General features: G+C 37.2%; 1 protein-coding gene and 1 pseudogene across 9 annotated transcripts in view; one reads left to right on the top strand and one right to left on the bottom strand.

The window, feature by feature from the left end:
• EPS15 (epidermal growth factor receptor pathway substrate 15) overlaps positions 1–24,278 on the top strand; it is a 139,758-nt gene that overhangs the window by 107,434 nt on the left and 8,046 nt on the right. For all 9 annotated transcript variants that reach the window (XM_070786545.1, XM_070786548.1, XM_070786550.1 and 6 more), the window contains 2 exons: positions 3,156–3,225; positions 22,208–22,284. In XM_070786545.1, the coding sequence (XP_070642646.1) occupies positions 3,156–3,225; positions 22,208–22,284 (147 nt within the window). The remainder of the gene's footprint in view (positions 1–3,155; positions 3,226–22,207; positions 22,285–24,278) is intronic.
• Positions 8,158–8,751, bottom strand: LOC139179504 (large ribosomal subunit protein uL6 pseudogene; annotated as a pseudogene).

The raw sequence follows: 24,278 nt of genomic DNA on the forward strand, positions 1-24,278 counted from the left end.
TAATGAAGTATTTTAACCTCTGTGTATCTATAGCCCAATTTCAATAATTATCAATGGTTTTGGAGAGGTTTTTAATTTTTTTTCCTTGTTCGTTTGGTTTTTTTAAGTTTTTATTTGAAAGCTTATTTTTTGAGACAGGGTATTTCACACCTGTAAGTAAACCAGATCTATAAAGGAGCAGTTGTTGACAGACATGTGAAGCAGAAATTTTGTCTTTTAATACTCTTAGATTAAGAGAACTTCCTTAAAAGCGTAATTGATTATTTTAAAGGTAATAAACTTTGGTATTCCTGAATTGCTTCCTTACTGTATTCAGTAAAGAACTACTTGGCCAGCAACTGATTTTTTCCACTGTTGTAAAACTAAGCAAATGCCTCTGTAACTGAATATTTGTGGTTTCCACAGGCTACTGGATACTCTGTGTTCCTACAACACTCAGTTTGTAGTGTGGACCCATTTGCCAAATTCTTCTCGAATTGCCTGCAACCTGAGTTCTTTCCCTCTCACCTTATTGTAGCCTCTTGTTATCTACTCTTATTGTTTAAAAAGCAAGAGGCCAAAGCAACTCTTCCTAATTTAAAAATAAGCATGTTTCTTTTCCTCTCCCCTGGTGAAATTTTTCTACCATTCATTCTACTAATTTGTCCCCTTTCGGTTTTTGAAAGCAGCAGTGCCCTAGCTGACAGCTCTTAATTTCTCCATTCAAAACTGTAAACTAAACACCAAATTGGCAATATAATAATAGTTAAACATTTATCTAATCTCTTCTATGTGCCAGGTATGGTGCTAAGTTTTTTTCATGTATTACCTCATTTAAGCATCACAATAATCCTATGAGGCTCATGTATCATCCTCATTTTAAAGATAAAGTAAATGAGAGCTTATTATGTGTAAGTAAGTTAGTAAGTGACAGAACTAAATTCAGACTCTATCTGACCAAAATCTAAGGTCCTCACTACTGTAGTCTAAGATTCAGACTCATTTTTTCCTAACTACAAACCCCTGCTTTTGGTCATCTTTCTTCTTTTCAAATAGGCCTCTGTTAATGCCATAAGATATGAATCTCTCCCCACAAGTCTTTTTTTGTTCCTTCAAAGATGGTCTCTGTTCTCAGAGGGACATAATTTTAAAAAAACAAACCAAAACAAGTGCCATTTTCTACTGTCCTAGCTAGCATATGGTAGCTACATGGTAAGTCATACTGTGAAAGGAGGGAATGGATGGCTGATGTAGAGAAGAGAGAATTTCAGTGATAGATTAGGTTAGGCGACCTTATAGGAGGATTTGGAACATTAATTATAAAATCACACCATCTGAATTTTAGTCATGAAAATTACTTTCGTATATTAAATTGCCTAATTACTAAACTGAACATAATATAAAGAGAGTTTTGTGGGTGCTTGCTCCTTCGTAGGCTGCACAGTCCATCCTGTTCCTCTTGCTGTCTCAGTGCCCTTTTAGGGTAAGTGCACAGTCACTAGTGGTAAAGAACCTGCCTGCCAATGCAGGAGACATAAGAGACCCAGGTTTGATCCCTTGGTCAGGAAGATCCCCTGGAGGAGGGCGTGGCAACCCACTCCAGTACCTCCAGTTCTCTGTCTGGAGAATCCCATAGACAGAGGAGCCTGGCAGGTTACAGACCATGGGGTCACGAAGAGTCAGACACGACTGAAGCTACTTAGCACTCATGCACAGTGTATGATAAAGGAATAGAATTAAACCTGACACACATATAGGCCTACTTTTTCTCTCTCTCTCTCTCTGAGATGGTAAATAAAACTACAAGCTGTTTAAAACCAGGTCTGTTAGTTTTTCCTTCTCTCACAGTTGGGGGAGAAGCATTAATAGTTGGTGACTTGTGTTATCATGTCAGTGACTGTCTCACATTGGTATTTTAATTATCGTATTAGGAACCATGGAGAGTTACTTTGCTATACAGACCAGCTTGATTTTTTTTTCCCCCTTGATTGCTGTTTATTCATTTAGCAGATAATCAGAGTATAAGCTAATGTGTTCATTTTATAAAAATGTAAGTTAACCATCAGTTAAAATTTTCCGTTCTAAAAGCATCACTAGTTATTCTTTCTGCAAGTAATTTTTTTTAACGGATCCTGTTTTATAAAAAGAGAATATACTGTAAGTCTCAATGAGCATTGTTTCTCTCTTATCCATTACATCTGTATTACTTGAGTTCTGTAATATCCTTTGAAGTTCAGTTGTAATACCTAAGTTCTTGATGATTAGAAGTAGATTGTGTAATACAGATGACATTGATACTCATGAGTCAGAGTAGGAGATAAATATTCCAAAACTGTTTTTGTCCCCCTGTTATCTAATTGTATGCCAAGACTTTTAGCTGGCCTCTTAAAAAGAACCTGATGCCAGAAAGTTCAGTTATCTTCCTAGATATACATTTTGTTTGACTGTGATTTAAAACCAAGCTGAAGTAGGAAGATAGTTCAGTAGTCAGAATCTCTGGCTTCTATAAAACATTACAAAGTCCTCACTCTTTGTAGCCATTCACACTTAACATTTGCTCCAGATTTTTTACGTGGCTTATTATTTAAAGTGGCTGAATTTTTTTTTTAGAAAGCATTCTCTCTCTCTCTCTCTCTCTCACACACACACACACACACACACACATTAACATTAGAGGAAGTTGGGTGAAGGGGATATAAGGTCTTGTGTTATCTTTATAGCTCTTCTAGAAATCTACATTTATTTCAAAATGAAAGTTAAAGAATAGTGTGCATCTAAACAAGTAGCAAAATTATGAAGGAAAGAAATGGATATCAATGCCAGGGTAATAATAATCTTTACAGAGGGGAGGGATGGGATTGTGATTAGAGCAGGCACATGAAGACTTTTGAGATGTTGGCAGTTTCATAGATGTTCACTTGATACCTTTTATTAAGTGGTTCATAATGTTCCATACATTTTTCTGAATGTATGTTATGTTTTACAGTAAAAGATTAGAAAATGATATGAATCATTTCAATAAGATTGCAAATCAGTAGGGGTAGACATTTGTTCCTAATGCCTTGTGTTTCTTAATTAGTTTAGAGTTTGTGAAGAATATTTTCTTTGGTGCGGCAATAAAGTTTCAGCTATGAAAAGTTTCCTCTCTCAATCATGACTGTGTGTGATTTGTTTAGGTAGAAATGTTAAAGCACAATGATCCTTTTGCTCCTGGTGGAACAGTTGTTGTTGCAGCAAGCGATTCAGGTAAGGAGATAATTTTCTTTGAACAGTAAACATCACCCTTTCTTTCAATTTCTTTTTTTTTTTTTGGTCTTTATCAAATATATTCTCCTATTTACTTGCTTATGGTTTTAAGATTATTGCATAGTTATTAGATTGGTACAAAAGTAATTGTGCTTTCAGACCCTGAATTTTAAATCATTTTAACTAGGGTCAAAGCTATGGTTTTTCCAGGAGTCATGTTTGGATGTGAGAGTTGGACCTTAAAGAAGGCTGAGTGCTGAAGAATTAATGCTTTTGAACTGTGGTGTTGGAGAAGACTCTTGCGAGTCCTTTGGAATACAAGGAGATCAAAACAGTCCATCCTAAAGGAAATCACCCTGAATATTCATTGGAAGGACTGAAGCTGAAGCTGAAGCTCCAGTACTTTGGCCACCTGATGCGAAGAGCTGACTCACTGGAAAAGACCCTGATGCTGGGAAAGATTGAAGGCAGGAAGAGAAGGGGCAACAGAGGACAAGATGGTTGGATGGCATCACTGACTCAATGGACATGAGTTTGAGCAAGCCCTGGGAGATGGTGAAGGACAGGGAAGCCTGGTGTGCTGCAGTCCATGAGGTCTCAAAGAGTCAGACACAAATGAACGACTGAACAACAGTAATGGGATCAAACACATCTGTATTAATCAAAATAGAAGCTATTAAAATCAACACATTTTTGCCAATGAGAAATAAATTTTATTCCTGAAGCATAAAAATCCGTGCTTCAGGATTTGACAGACTTTTGGAAAACATTTTCTGCATCTTGCTGGTTGTGGAAGCATTTTCCCTGTAAAAAGTTGTTGAGATACTTGAAGAAGTATTAGTTGGTGAGAGGTCAGGTGAATACGGCAGATAAGCCAAGACTTCATTGCCCAATTTGTTCAATTTTTGAAGTGTTGGTTGTGTGACGTGTGGTTGGGTGTTGTCTCAGAAGAAATTGGGTCCTTTTATTGACCAATGCCAGCTGTAAGTGTTGCAGTTTCCCATTCATCTCATCGATTTACTGGGCATACTTCTCAGATGTAATGGTTCCGCTGTGATTCAGAAAGCTGTAGTGGATCAGACCACCAGCAGACCACCAAACAGTGACCATGACCCTTTTTTTGGTGCAAGTTTGGCTTTGGGAAGTGCTTTGGAGCTGCTTTGTCTAACCACTGACCTATTTGTTGCTGGTTGTTGTATAAAAATCCGCTTTTCATCACACCTCACAATCAGGTTGAGAAATGATTCATTATTGCATAGAATAAGAGAAGACAACACTTAAAGGTGATGATATTTTTGATTTGTGGTCAGTTCTTGAGGCACTCGCTTCTTGAGCTTTTTCACCTTTCCAGTTTGCTTCAAATCCCAAATGACTGTAGAATGGTCAACGTTGAATTCTGGGGCAGCGTCTTGTGTAGTTGTAAAATGATCAGCTTCAATAATTGCTCTCAGTTGGTTGTTGTCAACTTCTCATGGCTGGCCACTTTTCTTGTCACCTTCAGGGCTCTTGTCTCCTTTGTAAAACTTCTTGAACTACCAGTGTACTGTATGTTCATTAGCAGTTTCTGGGCCAAATGCATTGATTTTGTGAGTCGTTTCTGCTGCTTTGACCCATTTTTGAACTTAAATATGAAGATCGCTCTTATTTGCTTTTTGTCTGACATCATTTTCATAGTCTGCAATGCATCTAAAATAAACAGCAAGTAAAATTTATTAGCAAAAAGCATAAAACAGGAAATATACATCAAAATGATATATAGCATAATCACATTTATTTAAGAATGTATTCCAATATCAAATGGCAAATTTCAACAGTATTAAATCCCAATTACTTTTGCACCAACCTAAATATATCCTATGTTCTACCAATAAAAACAATGGTGTTTGTATATTACTTTCCACTTTCCTTTTTTTAATATATATTTTAAAGTATTTTATTTATTTATTTTTTAATTTATTTATTTTAATTGGAGGCTAATTACTTTACAATATTGTATTGGTTTTGCCATACATCAACATGAATCCTCCATGGGTGTACACGTATTCCACTTTTCTTATCATTTATTATCTCATTTACTGTTCGTGTTAAAGAGCTTAATATGTACTCTAGCAAATGTCAGTAAAACCAATAAAAATGTTTTTTTGCTTTATAAAAGACAGTGTTCTTGGCAGTTTCAAAGTCAGTATTGATTCTTATGGATCGTGACCTAAATTTAAAAATTAGTGGCTTCTCATATTAGCAAAACTCCCTTGGGATTTCCCATGTTTTTCCAACAAAAATATTATAGGAAAAAAAAAAAGGGAACTTTCCAGAACGCTCGGTGAAAGGCGGAGGAGCGGCGGCTGCCCGAGCTGCGCACAGCAACGCGCTCCTTCCCAAGAAAAAAAAAAAAAAAAGAGAAGGGGGAAGGAACTTAAAAGTAAAAACAAATTTAAGGAGCCTATCACATAAATAATATGTGTAGATCTTGCTTGTACTTGATTTGAATAAATCAACTAAAAAAAGATTTATGAGATGAAAGAAATTTGACAGATTGACATTAAGAAATTTTTTTGTTTTTTAAGATGATATGAAAATGGCTATTTTAGTTTTGTCTTTTAAAAAACAGTCTTCAGAGTTCCCTGTCAGTGCAGTGGTTAAGACTGCATTTCCACTACAAGGAGCACAGGTTCAGTCCCTGGTCAGGGAACTAAGATCTCACATGCTGCATAGCATGGCCAAAACCAGAGAAACTAAACAAGTCTTTATGTTAGAGATACATTATGTCAGATTTAGAGATTAAGTGATTAAATTGAGGTTTGTGTCAAAATAATCTTGTGGAGTGAATAAACAAATGTGTTTAGGAAATAAAGTTGCTAAGTACTAAAGCTAGGCAATAAATACATGAGGGTTCATTATACTAGCTTTTTATTTTTATCTGTTTTGAATTTTTCATAATGAAAGAGTCTTGGCCTTTTAACACACCCCAAGTATGTCATACTTTTATTTATTTATTTAGGCTGCACCTTGTGGCATGTGGAACTTCCCAGATCAAAGATTGCACTCGTACCCCCTGTAGTGGAAGTGCAGAGTCTTAACCACTGAACCACCAAATAAATCCCATATTCCCATTTTAAAGGTCAGGAAAGTGAAGATAGGAACATTAAGTAACTTGGTCAAGATTTACAGTTTTATTAGATTTGAACTATAAAGCCAAGATTCAAACCTATGTCTGGTAGAGTCTAAAAGCTTTTTCAACTACGTAACTGTTTTTTTCTCTCTATTCAATAGTTATTGTCTAGAAGAGCAGGGAATTAGAAGTAGACTCAAACATGTAAATACTTCAGTATCATGCTAAAAATAGGATGCCTTATTTTTCCAGATGAAAATACAGTGAGTTATTCAGTGTAGAAATTTGCTGATTGTGACAAATTGAGGATTATGAGTGTAGAGAAAGATTAGTATAGAAATGCCTTCACAATTTGAATTTCTTGTGCAAATATCAAGATGAGATTTAACAGTGTGCATTTTTTGTTTTCAGCTTGAAGATTAACATCCAACATAAGTAATAAAGAATGTAAAAAAGCAGATATGTAGAAAAAAAGATCTAATGTAGTGCTGGGTTTGGATTTAACCCAAAATTTAGAACTACAGCAAATAAGATTTCTGAAAGGCTTATTGTAACAAAAGTGGTCAAATTGTATCTTTTTAAAATACATGTGCTCTTTTAGAGTCTCAATTTTGAACTGATGAATTAATGTATTGATAGGGATATTATATGATAAAGGATAACCTAAGAGAATAAAATGAAAGGTTAATACATTTTAATTAACTCTTGATTGCCCACACTGAGGAATGGTAAGTGCCATGAGAATTCATTAACGCTGCAAGCATTTAAAGAAAAGGGAGATGGCCTCCCTTTAGAGCAACTCATGAATGATTTCAGAGCAGAAGATGGCCTTTGTGGTATGCCTTGAAAGAATGGCCTACATAAGTAGATATGGGAAGAGTAGTTAAAGCATAGAGAGTAACATGAGTGAGGAATGGATGAAGGACATATGGTGCATGTTCAAAGAAAAACCGACATTTTGATAAAGCTTACTTACAGATAGAGGAATAATCAGGTTAAATAAGGCTAAGGTGGTAGATTGATCTCACTGTAGGTTTCTGTTGCCTCTGTTGGTCTTCTCTTTGATTTCCAGTTCCTGGCTCATTTCCTGTAAAGTGGTAGAGTAAATGACTATAGTAGACTGGAAGTGGGCTAAGGTTTGTTGTTATCATCATCATGGTAATAGATACCATTTACTGAGCACTTGGTTAGTTCCAGCACTACATGTGCTATTTTCTCATATTTGATCTTGTTTAATTCTCAGAGCAACTACCTGAGGAAATTGCTGTTATGTTTATTGTACAGACAAGGAAAACCAAGAAACGGAGAGATGAAGCCATTTCACAAGGTTAAGGAAGTAGTAATAGATGGACTCACATTCAGATGATGTCTCTAGTTTTCCACCAACCTCTTTGGTCCTTCCTTCTCTGTCTCTTTTCTAATTCTTTCTCTTCTCCCCAACTTCTTTATGTTGCTCTAGGTCTTAGACTCTAAACTTATCTTCTCTGTCTGTATTCCTTGGGGTTCTCATCTGGTTTTATGGTTTTACATACTCTCTCCATGTTGATTTCTAACTCTAGCCACACTTTTTCCCATGAACTCCAGAAACCTGTATCCAATTATCTATTGACATCTCCACTCAAACATCTCATAGATACGTCTAACACAACATGTCTAACACCAAACACCTAATCTTCCTCCCCAAACCTGCTTCTCTTGAATCTTTCCCCATCTTTTTTTCCCCCTCAAATCAAAAGACTTTTTATTGCCTCTTAAAAACATTACAGTTGAGTCCATAGAACCATCTGGCATCTTGCTGTTTCTGCAGCCAGACCACTCAGATCTTACTCATCAGCCTGCTGAACTGTTCCTTTTTCAGAAACATAGATACCATCCAAAATTTTTCTGATATCCTTGTCTTCAACTGTGGAGGCTTGCTGAATCAAAGCAGACAAATTTGACACAAGTTCATTATCGTTTGCTTCAAGAATCATCTCATCTTTCTGGGTTTGACATACTGAACAAGCAGCCCCTGGCCTCTTCCGAACCCTTTGGATATAGTTTTCACCCAGAAAAGTTCAGATTTCAGCAAGAGAACCAGTCTCCTCAGTAACAACGCTGATGGGGAAGTGGACATACACAGACCTCATCTTGTAACAGAAGCCCAATATAACACCCTTGATCATGCTCTGACTACAGATCCTGTGAACAGTTGCCAGTTCCTTTCTGTTTCCCCACCATATGTCAGCCCAGAGCCTCTTCCTTTTCTTTCCAAGGAGACTGAGTTCTACATTGATGTGATTGAAGGGTACCTCTTGGGCCCTTCACAATAACTGTCTGTCCTTTCAGAGTAATGTCAAAATTTTTTCTGGAATGTTGACAGTCTGCTGAGAATGGTCTTCATTTTCACAGTAAATGCAGCAAAAAGCTTTCCCCATCCTCAGTTCAGTTCAGTTCAGTCACTCAGTTGTGTCCGACTCTTTGCAACCCCATGAATCACAGCACGCCAGGCCTCCCTGTCCATCACCAACTCCCGGAGTTCACTCAGACTCATGTCCATCGAGTCAGTGATGCCATCCAGCCATCTCATCTTCTGTCGTCCCCTTCTCCTCCTGCCCCCAATCCCTCCCAGCATCAGAGTCTTTTCCAATGAGTCGACTCTTCGCATGAGGTGGCCAAAGTACTGGAGTTTCAACTTTAGCCTCATTCCTTCCAAAGAAATCCCAGGGCTGATTTCCTTCAGAATGGACTGGTTGGATCTCCTTGCAGTCCAAGGGACTCTCAAGAGTCTTCTCCAACACCACAGTTCAAAAGCATCAATTCTTCAGCACTCAGCTTTCTTCACAGTCCAACTCTCACATCCATACACGACCACAGGAAAAACCATAGCCTTGACTAGCCGGACCTTTGTTGGCAAAGTAATGTCTCTGATTTTCAATATGCTATCTAGGTTGGTCATAACTTTTCTTCCAAGGACATCTTTAACATTGTTAAGACCTAAAATCTTAGAATCATCCTTGGTTCTTTTTTTTTCTCTTACTCTGTCTCTAATATATCAAGAAATGTTACTGATTCTACCTTCAAATTATATACAGTAAAAGTCTTACAATGGCCTAAAGCTTTCTCATAATGTCTCATTGTTATTACCTTTACTCACTCTGCTCCAATCACACTGACCTTACTTTTGCTCAAGAAACAGGCTCATGTTCCTTGGGCCCTTTACTCTTAGCTGTCCCCCATTCCTAGGATGATTTTTCTCCATATATCCACAGGATGATCTCTGTTACCTCTAACAAATCTTGGCCAAAATGTCACCTGATCATCTAGCCCAGCACTCCCACCATAATGTTCTCTACTCCTTCTTACTGTATTTTGGCTTATTACCTTCTAGTGTACTAAGTAAATTTCTGTGTTTTTCTCTTATTTATCTCCTCTTCCTTCCTAAATTTTGGCGTCCACAGGAACTTGAATCTTTTTATTCACTGATCTCTCCCAAGAACCTTAAACCATACCTGGGGACTTAATATTACTGAATGAGTGGGTGAATCAATTACTGTTCTCACAGAGCATATGAAAGGAGCCCAGTGGATGAGAATTTTTATTTGGGGAGAGGGGCATATTGTTCACTTTTTTTCTGATAAGTGGGTATTTTAACATTGTGGTGAAAAATACATGATATAAAATTTACCATTTTAGCCATTTTTAAGTATACAATTAGTGATATTAAATACCTTCACATTATTGTGCAACCATCACATCCATCTATCTAAAGAATTTTTTTCATCTCCTAAAACTGAAACTATACCAGTTAAACAAGAACTCCCCATTTCCCCTTCTTACCAGGTCCTGGCAAACACCATTTACTTACTGTGTTTATGAATTTGACAACTCTAGGTCCCTTATAAAAGTGGAATCATATCGTATTTGTCGTTTTGTGTATTGGGCTTATTTCATATGTCATAATTTCCTCAAGGTTCATCCATGTTGTAGCATGTATCAGCATGTATCCTTCCTTTTTAAGACTGAATGATATTCTGTTGTATGAATATGCCACTTTTTGTTTATATATTCCTCCATTAATAGACACTTGGTTTGCATCCACATTTTGACTATTGTGAATGATGCTGCTGTTCATATAAGTTTGCAAATACCTAATCAAGTCCTTGGTTTCAGTTCTTTTTAAGTATTTACTAAGAATTTCTCAATCATATAGTAACTCTATTTTTAATTTTTTGAGAAGCCATCATACTGTTTTCCATGTTTTACATTCCCATCAGTAGTGCACAAGGATTCCAGTTTCTCTACATCCTTGCCAACACATACTACTGTTTAAAATAATAACCATATTAATGGTGTGAAGTGGCAGCTCATTGATTTGATTTGCATTTCTCTAGTGAATAATGATGCATATTGGCCATTTGTATATCTTTGTAGCATCTATTCAGGTGCTTTGCCCATTTTAAAAAATCAGTTGTTTGCTTTTTTGTTGTTGCAGTGTAGGAGTTCCTTATATTTTGTGGATATTAACCCCTTATGAGATATATGATTTGCAGATATTTTCTCCTGTATCATAGGTTGCCTTTTCATTCTGTTGATACTGTCTCTTGGTGCACAGAACTTTTTAATTTTGACGTTGTCCAGTTTATGTACTTTTTCTTTTGTTGCCTATGTTTTTAGTGTCCTATCCAAGAAAATATTGCTAAATGCAATGTTGTGAGGTTTTTCACTTATGTTCTCTTCTAAGAGTTTTTAGTTGTAGGTCTTACATTTAGGTCTTTCATCCATTTTGAGTTAATTTTACTTCATTCTTTTTCATATGGCTATCCCATTTTCCCAAAACTACTTTTCCTTTCCCATTGAATGGTTTTAACGTCCTTGTAGAAAATAATTTGACTCCATGTGTAAGGGTTTATTTCTGGGCTCTCTATTCTGTTCCATTTATCTAAGTGTCTTAAGACCAGAACTGTTTTGATTACGATAGCTTTGTAATAAGTTTTGAAATCAAGAAATTTGAGGCCTGTAACTTTGTCATTTTTCAGGATTGTTTTCGCTATTCAGGGTCCCTTGAGATTCCATTTGAATTTTAGGTTAAATTTTCTGTTTCTGCAAAAGAGTGTCATTGGGATTTTGACAGTGATTACATTGAATCTGTAGAGTGCTTTGGATGATATTAACATCATAACAATACTGAGTCTTGCAGTTCATGAATGTTGTCTGTTTTTCTCTTGATCTGTATCTACTTTCTTTCAGAATGTTTTATAGTTGTCAGTATACAAGTCTTCCTTGGCTAAATTAATTCCTAAGTATTTTATTCTTTTTGATGCTATTGTAAATGTCATTGTTTCATTAATTTCCTTTGCAGATTGTCCAGATTATCAATATATGGAAATGCTATTGATTTCTGTGCATTGATTTTGTATCCTGCTACTTTGCTGAATTCATTTATTCTAAAGTTTTTTTTTTTTAGGGTTTTTTGCATGTAAGATAGTGTCATCTGAAAACAGATAATTTTACCTCTTCCTTTTCAGTTTGGATGCCTTTTTTGTTCCTCCTTGCCTAATTGCTCTGGCTAGGATTTCTGTGTTGAATAGAAGTGGTGAAGGTGAGCATCCTTGTCTTGTTACAGATTTTAGAGAAACAGCTTTCAGTCTCTCACCATTGGTATGATGTTCACTGTTGGCTTTTCATATGTGGTCTTTATTATGTTGAAGTCGTTTCCTTCTTTTCCTAGTTTGTTCAGTGTGTTATCATGAAAGGATTTTGAATTTTGTCAAATATATGCTTTTTCTGCATCAATTGAAATGATCATCTGGGTTTTTTTTCTTTATTCTGTTAATGTAGTGTATCACATTAATTGATTTTCCTGTGTTGAACCATCTTTACATATAAATTGAGAGTCTGTATCTTCGTCATCTGCAGTCTAGCTGACATCTTGATTTGAATGAGAATCTTAGAATTAAAACTGTTTAGAGTTGAGTGGGCAATATGTTCCTTGTGTATGGGGCTGAGTTACACAGACTAAGAAATATCAGAGGTCTGAATGTCTTTTTTCTTTTTTCTTTCTTTCCACAGCTATATAGGTCATTCAAACCTTGTTTTTGCATTTTTCTCATTTAATCTTTATAACAATTATATGGGAGGTGCTATTCTTTCTCTCTTTAATAATGAGGAAAATGGGACTCAGGCCAAACAGTTTGCCCTGGGTCACAATAGCTGTCTCAGTGCTCAGTTTCTAACCCATGTCTTATTTCAGAGCTCATGATATTAATCATTTTGTTACCACGCCTCTGCCTTATATCTTCTCATCCAGCTCTGACAATACAAAAATTGGAGTAGGGTGATGCCACAGATTTTTTTTTTTCTCTCAAACTTATATTACTGCCTTTGTTAGAGCTGAGGGAATCATAGACATGCTCTAGACCAGAGTTTTCACATTATTTTTCATGAAACCAGCTTCCAGAGGGGTCTTTAGGGAGTTGGCCGAGTCTAGTTTCATTATTTTTAAAGTGTCTCTGAATTTTTTAAAACTGCAGTTTAATTAGGTATATGCATTCAGATTTATTCCGGACCAGATTTTAACATATTGGAGTGCATTGTAATATCAAATTAAATGGGTTTTGTGCAAACCTATAAATAAACATTTATTTAAACCACTATGAAATTACAAGACTCTTGTTCAGAAATGAGCTGCTTTCTTGGATGAATAATGTTTTTCAAATAGAACAAACAAAGCCAAGTACAGAAATAAGTTTGATCCCTGACTTAAAACATTTGTGTTAATCAAAATGGCTTCATTGTTCTCATTGTCATTGTGATAAGTAAATGTTATAAATTTAAACTTAAAAAAATTTAGAGTTAATTCTTAAAATTCATCTTACTTGTTTCATATGTTGGAATTCCATTTAAGATTTGAGAATTATTATCTGGTCTGATTCCTTAATATATGGAAGAGAAGCTGAGCCCCAGGACTACTTACTAGTTTACTTCTGAATCCCTGTCCATTGATCTTTCTGCTGTGTTATCCTGCCTCTTATTTACTAAATAATAAAAATGAAAAAATTAAGATGTCTTTGGAACCCAGAATTTGATGAAGGATCCTGAGAGCAAATGAAAAAATGTTAGGTTAAAAAAATGAAAGAATTTTGTAAGAATCTTATAAAAGGTCCATAAAAGGACTTTTTAGGGTTGAGGGAAAATAATTGAGACTTCACCCTTACTGGGCTCTTATTTCAACAATGATAACAAAAACCAATTAGGAAAGAAGTGGATTATTTGAAGCAAACACAGGCAGTGACTTTGGAGATTATCAAGCTTTTTGGTCTCAGGATCCTTTTTAAAAATGAATGAAGACACTCAAAGAACTTTTGTTTTGGGGATCTTATTTATCAGTATTTACTGTTAGAAATTGAAACTGAGAAATTAAAAATTTTTAATTCATTTAAAACAAAAATAATAAACCCATTACATATTAACATAAATACCATATTTTTAAACAAAAATAATAACTCCAAACCAAAAAAAGAAAAATATTGTGAGAAGAGTAGCATTGTTTATATATTTTTGCAAAGCTCTTTAAATGTGTGGCTTTTGCTGGATCTTCATACCTACTTCTGCATTCAGTGTGCTACACTATGTGTTTTGCTTGAAAGGTATGAAGATCTGCCTCAAACAGCTGGAAAAGGGAGGATTATTTTAATAGACTTTTTAGATAATTGTGGATATTTTTCTTAGTTGTTATTTGTTGTTCAGTCACTAAGTTGTGTCTGACTCTTTGCAGGCCCATGAACTGCAGCATGCCAGGCTTCCCTGTCCTTCACGATCTCCTGGAGTTTGCTCCTGTACCAAAAATCAATAAATTTTAGTTTCTTCAAAGTTAGTTACACACATACACACACACACACTAAGCTAGTTACAATAAGGAATAAGAAACTGTATCAATGAACTTTTCATATTCTGTTACATTAAACTCCATTAGTCTTACTTGCACAGTGGAACCTTGTGCCCCATGTATGGCTTTGTAACATGCATTGATCATTTGGAACATATTGGTTCACTCAGTTATGCATGTCTTCCAAATGTTAGCACATTTCATTATAAATAGTTTTTTAAATCACATTTATTGATATCACCATCCATCTCATGAGAGTCTTTTAATTAAATATTGGTATAACGTTAAGCTTATGAGGCATTTAAACCTTTCCAGGATTCTAATTTTTACTTGATAGCTTGTAATTTTTATCATCTGCAAAAAATACTTTCAGTTGTTTTCCTTAAAGTGTCAGATTCACTTTATTTAGGAAGATACCTGAAATACCTAAAACTGAATAACTATTGTTTACTTGTCTCTTCTTTTAAGTAAGAATGGTATTCCAAGAAAAAAGCAGCTAGTTCACCTTGTTTCTCAGACCATCATGTAAGTTCATTTCCTTCAGATAACCATTATACTTTGGTACTCAGCAGAAATGATTAGTGTATATTTCTCATTTTGTCTTTCATAATTTTTAGATGTGTACCTAAGGGTCACAACTTATTTAAAATTAATAGTTTTTATTGATTCATCAAGGACAGACATTCATAAGTACACCGGGCCTTTTTCCCTCCATGATTCCCCTCCATGAGTTTGTGATGGTGAAGAATACAACCAGTACAGTTTGGTGCCACTGCCTTGATTCCTACTAAGGCACCCACCACTTTTTTTTTTTTTTTAACCCACCACTGGTTTTGCAACACTGTTACAATTAATCAATACAATGAGAAAGATAATATCATCTTCATATTTTGAAGATAGTTTTGACCTTACAGATCTCCCTAAAGGGGTCTTGGACTTGTGGAATGCATGGACCACACTTTGAGAACTAATATGTTCTAGAAAATTTTCCTGTTGCCCTGTATTGTGCTGGTTTCTGTTCCCTCAGGCCAGTTTGCTCCCAGGAGGTATCTGGGACAGATGTCTTTTATTCAGAACAAGAGTAAGAAAATAATCTCAATGTCCTGGAGAAAAAGCTAAAGAGTGAGGCTATCTTTCTGTTCTATATTTAGTCTGGAGCTTCTGTTCTTCTTCTGTTAGTACACACTTCCTGTGATGGTGTTGTCCATTTCTGTGCGTTCAGCTACAGCCTGTTCCGTGATGACTCCTAGATTTTGTCCTCTGTGCCTGATCTCTCTGCTGAGCCTCCAGTACCTTCAAGTTACCTGCTCGATTATCTCCTTAGGTGTCAACTCAACAGTTCTTAGAATTGATTGTCATCTTTTCCAGTTTGTCTCTCCTTTGAAGTATAATACAAGCAATTACAAAGAGTAAAGCTTTACCTCTTTCTACATTCTACTTGTTATACCAGTGACACTATTATTGGTCCTCAGTCAGTCATCCTAGACTTCTCTGTCCTTCCTCATCTCCAATAAATTGCCAAGTTTTGTTGTTTTACCCGCAGTTGGACTCTGTCTGTTCCTCCTTATACTCAGCTTTGGTTGGGTCCTCATCATGTTTTACGTGGGCTGACTGTGATACTAAATTGTCTCCAGTCTCTTTACCTGCTGATCTGTCATCTGCATCACTACCAGAATTGTCTTTGTTAATATTTGATCTTACTCAGTTCAATTCAATTGCTCAGTCGTGTCTGAGTCTTTGTGACCCCATGGACTGCAGCACACCAGGCCTCCCTGTCCATCACCAACTCCCGGTGTTTATTCACACTCATGTCCATTGAGTCAGTGATGCCATCCAACCATCTCATCCTCTGTCGTCCCCTTCTCTTCCCACCTTCAATCTTTCCCAGCATCAGGGTCTTTTCAGATGAGTCAGTTCTTTGCATCACGTGACCAAAGTATTGGAGTTTCAGCTTTAGTATCAGTCCTTCCAATGAATATTCAGGACTGATTTCCTTTAGGATGGACTGGTTGGATCTCCTTGCAGTTCAGGGGACTCTCAAGAGTCTTCTCCAACACCACAGTTCAAAAGCATCAATTCTTTGGCGCTCAGCTTTCTTTACTAACCACAAATCTAAGTCACTAGCCCTGTGTTCCAAATAAATGTGTGTGTGTTTATAATAGTAGGGCTTCCCTGGTGACTCAGATGATAAAGAATCTGCCTGCAATGCGAGAAACCCAGGTTTGATCCCTGGGTTTGGAACATCCCCTGGAGAAGGGAAAGGCTACCCACTCACAGATATATGTCTGAAAGAAGTTGTCCACTCTATGAAATGTAAAATAGTACTGAACATCTGGATATCTCATCTTAGCTAATAGCATTACGGTCTTATTCAGTTGCCTAAGCACAGATCTGCGAGTCATCTGTTAAATCCCTACTGTCCCATCCTAGTGCTTCTGGGACTTAGCAGAATGAAAAAATTGACTGCTGAAAAAATGAATATTTGTCTCAAATCTACTGCATTGTCATAAAATTTTGAATTCAATAGAAACTTAAACAGTCTAGAAAGAGATTGTCATCAGTAGGACATAAATGCTCGAGTCCAGTTGCCTGAACTTAACTCAGATACATTGCTAGTTCTATAGGTTTTTCTAAGTCTTAGTTTCCTAAACTTCTAGAGTGAGGTTAATAATTACACTTGGGGCTTTGTTGGGTAGATTATATGAGATAATAATGTATGTTAAAGTATTTATTGTAGTTCCTGTCATAATAGATGGTAGTTGTTGTTACTACTGCTGCTACTTTTTAAAGGCTTGCAAATGCAGACTTACTTGTAATATACTCTTGGCTAGTTTCAAGTGAGATCCGACAGTGAAGAGTGTGTGTGTGTGTATGTTGTCAACTCTTTTCCTGGAAAGGATTCTTTTAGTCTATAGTTGTTTTCTCTTCTCTTTAGTTTTTAAAATTATTTTGTTTGAGAAATGAAAGATGGACTTTTTTTTTATGTTTAAGTTGGTAAATCTGTGTTTTCTTCCAACTTACAAATATATGTAGGTTCTTAATATATTTATTTAGTTTACTTGTTCATAAACTCTTGCCATCTAGAAACCACTGAGACTCAGATACGTGGCATTATATAACCAAAGTCACAAACACAGGATATTTACCTTCCTTACTCACTGGGGAATTTAGTGTTTACTTAGCAAAAAGATTAATCCCACACAACAGGAGAATTGTAAGTTTTCAAAATAAATTAAAAACATAACAACAATTTTTGTTGTTAAAAATTAAATGGTAAATCACTCTACTCCAGCCTCTAAAATTTTGTAGTTATGGCAGTGATAGAATGACCTTAAATATTTTTAATATTTTTGTCTCACATTGGGTTGTTGTTTTTTGTTTGTTTTAGCATTTGCTCCTGGTGATAGACACAGTGTAGACTAAGAAAGAAAACTAAAGAAAGCAAATTCAGGTTACTCAGTTTCTATGTTTTTTTTTTTTTAACTTGTAACCACTGTTTTTACACGTCATCATAAATGAGATTAGTTCAGGTGCCAGAAAACTTTTTGCATGGAATATTTTACTAACTTCTAATGAGAAAATGCATAATCTTTCCAATTCTTAATTAAAACCTTAAAACATTCTGAGGTTATAGAAGAGCACTCATGATGTCCCCACAGCATCTTTGACACCAGCATTAGGAAAATGTCAAGTAGGTCTGTGTTTTTACAGGCAATGACTCAGACTAAGCATGCATACGTTCATATATTTTATAATTCTTAGCCTCTGCTTTCTTTCATGTTTTTTCTCTAATTTTCTCCATTTCCACAAACCACAGGCCATGGATGTCTCTTCATGGCCACTTAATTTTTGAATGAAAAGGTATGTGTGTATTAGCAGATGTATATTTGTGTATAGTGAGTGTGTATCTCTCTTCTCCCACCTCCTTTCTGTCTACAAGAGACTGAGAGCTTTTTTGTAAAGTCTTTTTTTTCCCCTTTCCACATAAATCTAGTTGTTATTTTTCCTTTGCTCTCTTTGAACTTTAACACTTACTGTGTAGCAGTTGTGTACAAGTATATCACTCAGTTAAATCATGAGTTCCTTGAAGGTAAATATGTCTTCTATCCCTCTAAATCCCTGGTACCTAGGTTTGAGCATGATAGATGCTTAGTAAATGTAAGTGGATTACTAGGTGATTGAGTGAGTGAACTCTTTGGAGACCAGCTTGAGAAAGTAGATCCTTTGCTGATGACTATAATTCACAAGTATCTCTTGAAGGTTTTCTATGCTGCTGCTGCGAAGTCCCTTCAGTTGTGTCCGACTCTGTGCGACCCCACCAGGCTCCCCCGTCCCTGGGATTCTCCAGGCAAGAACACTGGAGTGGGTTGCCATTTCCTTCTCCAGTGCATGAAAATGAAAAGTGAAAGTGAAGTCGCTCAGTCGTGTCCGACTCTTAGTGACCCCGTGGTCTGCAGCCCACCAGGCTCCTCCATCCATGGGATTTTCCAGGCAAGAGTACTGGAGTGGGGTGCCATTGCCTTTTTTGAGCTTAATTATCTTGCGGGTTTTGAGTGGGTCATGGAGGTAAAAAAGGTTTCTACCTCCTCCCAGGATTCTCTGGTTAGACAGCTGTTCTGTGGGCATTATTTGTGAGCCTTAAGGTTTCCCTTGTTCCTTGTTGGTCAGCTGGTTGTACTGAGAAATGTTATGGCATCTGTTTGGAAGATCCTTAGTAATGAGACGGTTTTTCTTTCAGTATCTTCAACAAAAATAAGTGTCTCCTTTTTGCCAGACCTTGCTTTAGGCCTTGAGGATATAATAGTGAACAAAACAAGCCCCTGTCTTTATAGAGCTAATATGGCAACCCAGTTCAGTATTCTTGCCTGGAGAATTCCATGAACAGAGAAGGTTGGTGGGCTGTAGTCCATGGGGTCACAAAGAGTTTGAGACAACTGAGCAACTAAGCACAGCACAATAAACAAATATATAACATGTCAAGTATGATGAATGCTATGAATTAAATTAGGTTAAAGGGTTAAAAGGGGCTTCCTTGGTAGCTCAGCTAGTAAAGAATCTGCCTGCAATGCAGGAGAACCTGGTTTGATTTCTGGGTCAGGAAGTTCCCCTGGAAAATGGATAGGTTACCCACTCCAGTACTCTTGGACTTCCCTGGTGGCTTAGACGGGAAAGAATCCTCCTGCAATATGGGAGACCTGGGTTCAATCCCTGGGTTGGAACAATCCCCTGGAGGAGGGTGTGGCTTGCCTAGAGAAGTCCATGGACAGAGGAGCCTGGTGGGCTACGTCCATGGGGTCGTAAAGAGTCAAACATGACTGAGCTTAGACTAAGCACAGCACAAAGGGGTAAAAAGTAATATGCCTAAATGTAGCTTTATTATTTACACCTCAGAAAAAAAGCATTCAGCATAGTATGATCTCAAATGTATAAGGACAAAATACCAGGAGAAAAAGCTGTTAAAGAAGTATGCTAAAATATTGGTAAGGATTCTTTCTTTTAAATTATTGTATAATAGACATACATTATGTTAGTTTCAGGTGAACAACATAATGATTCAACATTTGTGTGCATTACAGAATGATCATCTCAATAAGTCTATTTACCACTTATCACCATACAAAGTTGCAATTTTTTTTCTAGTGATAAGAACTTTTAAGAGTTACTTTCTTAGCAACTTTCAAATTTGCAATACAATGTTACTAACTTTAGTCCCCATGCTGTACATTACATCCCCATGACTTATTTGTTTTATGACTGGCAATTGTATCTCTTGATCCTCTTCACCCATGTTGCCCATTCCTCAACTCTTCTCAGGATTATTTCTGCTAATGAGCCTATAGATGGTTTTTTAAATGATGCTTCTATGTATTTCTCCAAAGTGATCCTTACCTTGATTCTTGCTGAGAAGAGGGTGCTAATCGGATCACATATGCATTCAAAGCTTGATTCTGCTGATAGTGTCTTTCACAGTGTACACTTTGTAATATTTCAGTCAAACCTGACCTAACTCTGCACTATTACCACGTGTATAGTGACTGTTTTTAAAAGCTATGGGACAGTGCAGAGCAAAAGCATGAAGCAGATTTTTCAGTTCCCTCCATTGAAATGAGGAGAAGGCAATGGCACCCCACTCCAGTACTCTTGCCTGGAAAATCCCATGGATGGAGGAGCCTGGTAGGTTGCAGTCTATGGGGTCGCTAAGAGTTGGATGCGACTGAGTGACTTCACTTTCACTTTTCACTTTCATGCATTGGAGAAGGAAATGGCAACCCACTCCAGTATTCTTGCCTGGAGAACCCCAGGGACGGGGGAGCCTGTCTGTGGGGTCGCACAGAGTTGGACACGACTGAAGCAACTTAGCAGCAGCAGCAGCCACTGAAATGAGCCCAACTCCTTTTCCATCATTAACCTTCTACCAATCAGGAGACTGTTGCATCCTGCTCAGGCTGTGGCTCAGCTGCCACTACATCAGGAATCACAGGAAGAGGAGAAAGAAGGGAAAGCGTGAAATAGCAGCCATGACCAGGCTGGGCCTCAGGCTGTGAGACTCAGCAGATACAGAGTAATACAAAAGCATCCTATATGACTAAAGCTGTAGGATTTCCTGTAACTCTGGACTTTCAAAATCCTCCTCATGTTCAGAGTTGGTGGTGTATCCCTAAAAGACTGATTTTCTCCATGCTTCTGCCCACCCCATGACTGTCTTGGTGACAAGACAAAGATAATGTAGATCCTCGTTGCCCCTCTTTTGTTTATGTCCATGGTGTGCTTATTGTTAGAAATAAAGGCACACTTTATACATTTACATGAGTGGGTGAGTACACTTTTGTCCTAAAACTGATACGATGTAAACATGAAGAATTGAGGAATAGCGGGAGCATTTTTTCTGTGCCCATTTGCTCTGTCTTGCACTCTCTTTTGAGATTGTCTTCTCCTTCGTTTCTTTCTACTTTCCTATATCAAGCCACAATTCCTATAAACATTCTTTGACTTTATTGGTAGTGTTTATGCCTAAATAGGCAAAACCTATCACAAAGTAAGTCGGTTTGTGCCAGCTGAAAATGTTAGTTCATTTGTTAAGTGTACTATGATGGAACAGATAACTTCTCATGCCTGTGAAGCAGTGATTAAATATTGCTTTTGCAATTACTGTTCCTTCTGCCTGTAATAGGTTTCTCTCCCCCACCTCCATTTATTCAGCATGCTCCCTCCTTTATCTGAGAGACCTAGCTCAAATGTAATGGCTTCTTCAGTACTTTTCTTGATTTCTCCCAGACAGTGGCTTCACTCCAGGTTTTTCATATCTATTAGTTCATTTAAGATAATTTTATTATTTGTTTGTATGTTTCTTACTATACTGTGAGTTCTTTGGATGTTGGAAACTCTATCTTCTTATTGTCTTAAATTTTTTATGTATGGCCAATGAATGTTTTTTCACCATTCATTCTTCATTAGATAAATGTTATTTGTTGTTTCTAAGGACCTCGCTAATCTAGTAAAAGCAATATATCAATCCCAGATAACCATAATACAATCAGTGCCACAAAGAAGGAAGAAATCACTTTTGCTGTGCAAACTGGAGACACTTAGGATATTCCAGGCTTTGTGGATATGGTAGCAGGTGAAATGGACCTTGAAGGATGTGTGTGAAATGTGAAATAATGGGTTTTTTTTGTTTTTGTTTTTTACTTTTTGATGTCTTTATTAGAAATAGTTTAAGCATACAGGAGCTATATTATTTGATGTGTATTAAATCCTTAAACACTCTACCTACAGTTATTTCATCTATTTTTGATTCTTAATCATTCATCAGTTGATTTATACAAAGGAATATCTCTTGTGGGGATATCAATGTGTTCATCTGTCTTTGTGGACTTAAATCATAAATTTAGGAACTCATACTTGGGAGTAGATATTTTCATATGTCTAAATGTTACTCACCAAAAGAGAACATGAAATTTGATGTTTTTCTGTCCTGTTGCATTGATTTTCTTTATTCATTTTAGCCACAGACCCCTTTGCTTCTGTTTTTGGAAGTGAATCATTTGAAGATGGATTTGCTGACTTCAGCACATTGTCAAAGGTAATTTGCAGTAATTAGTGGGAGGGTAAAATATACTGTGTTCCCACCAGAGGAGCAATTTTTCCTTTTGATTTTATAACCTTTCACAAACATTGCAACTTGATTTCAATAAGTCACAGCAAATGTGGATTTCAGACAAATGAAATACAAGATATAATCAAAGTAGATATTTCTGTGCACAAAAACAATGGTGATGGTACAGATAATTTTCTCATGACAGGCTTGCCCAACAACTTTAAGAGTTCTCTTCCTTTTAGATTTATTTTTTGGGTTTCCCTAGTGGCTCAGACGGTAAAGCGTCTGTCTGCAATGCAGGAGACCTGGGTTCGATCCCTGGGTTAGGAAGATCCCCTGGAGAAGGAAACGGCAGCCCACTCCAGTATTCTTGCCTGGAAAATCCCATGGACCACGGAGCCTGGTAGGTTACAGTCCAAGGGGTCGCAAAGAGTCGGACACAACTTCACTTTCACTTTCACTTTCATGTTCTATTTTTATTGGAGTATAGTTGATTTTAGGGCTTCCCTGGTGCTCATTCAGTAAAAAAAATCCACCTGCAATGCAGGAGACTGCTTGCAGTGTAGGAGACCCAAATTTGGTCCCTGAGTTGGGACGATCCTCTGGAGAAGGAAATGGCAATCCACTCCAGTATTCTTGGCTGGGAAATTCCATGGACAGAGGGGCCTGGCGGGCTACAGTCCATAGAGTCACAAGAGTCAGACACCACTTAGTGACTAAACCACCACCATAGTTGATTTACAATGTTGTGTTAGTTTCTACTGTATAGCAAACAAATTATGCGTATATACATATATCCACTCTTTTTTAGATCCTTTTCCCATATAGGCCATTGCAAAGTACTAAGTTCCTTGTGCTATACAGTAGATCCTTATCTATTTTATGTATGCTGCTGCTGCTGCTAAGTCTTTTCAGTCGTGTCTGACTCTTTGTGACCCCATAGACAGCAGCCCACCAGGCCCTGCCGTCCCTGGGATTCTCCAGGCAAGAACGCTGGAGTGGGTTGCCATTTCCTCCTCCAATGCATGAAAGTGAAAAGTGAAAGTGAAGTCACTCAGTCGTGTCTGACTCCCAGCGACCCCATGGACTGCAGCGCACCAGGCTCCTCTGTCCATGGGATTTTCCAGGCAAGAGTACTAGAGTGGGGTGCCATTGCCTTCTCCGACTTTATGTATAGGTGTGAGTAAATGTCAATTCTAATCCCCCAATTTGTCCCTCCTCTCCCCCCCACTCGTAGCCAAAAGTTTGTTTTCTACATCTGTGACTAAGAATCTTCTGTCTTATTAAACGTATTTCTTCCAATTAAAACTACATTTTCCTCCTGTTGACTGTCAGGGTCAATGGCTATAAAATCTGAGCATTCATTCCATCTTTTCTGTACTGGTTCCTTGACTTTATGTTCTGAGGCTGTTAAGGTTAGTATTAAGATAATAGCCCACCAGTATATGTCCACTACCTATTTTCCAGTGTAACCCTATGATCAATTCAGGCCAAAAAAGTAAAATTAGAGTGTATGTCAAATTGTCTCTATCATTGATTCTCAACTGGGTGTTATTCCCCACACCCATACCCCTCCCCCAGGAAACATTTAGCAAGGTATGCTGGGGAAAATTGAAGGTAAAAGGAGAAGGGGGCGGCAGAGAATGTGATGGTTAGATAGCATCACTGACTCAATGGACATGAATTTAAGCAAACTCCAGGAGATAGTGGAGGACAGAGGAGCCTGGCATGCTACAGTCCAATGGTGTCACAAAGAGTTAGAATCGACTTAGCAACTGAACAGTGGAGACGTTTTTGATTGTCACAGCTGAGGAGGAGGATATTCATATATAGTGGATAAAAGCAGGGATGCTTTTAAACCTCCTGCAACCCACTTTCCAGCCCCCACATCACAGAGCTATGTCCAGCCCAAAATATCAGTAATGCTACTTTAGAGAAACACTAGCCTAAATTGCGGAGAAGGCAATGGCACCCCACTC

The sequence above is a fragment of the Bos indicus genome, chromosome 3, assembly GCF_029378745.1.
Source record: "Bos indicus isolate NIAB-ARS_2022 breed Sahiwal x Tharparkar chromosome 3, NIAB-ARS_B.indTharparkar_mat_pri_1.0, whole genome shotgun sequence".
NCBI lineage: Eukaryota > Metazoa > Chordata > Mammalia > Artiodactyla > Bovidae > Bos > Bos indicus.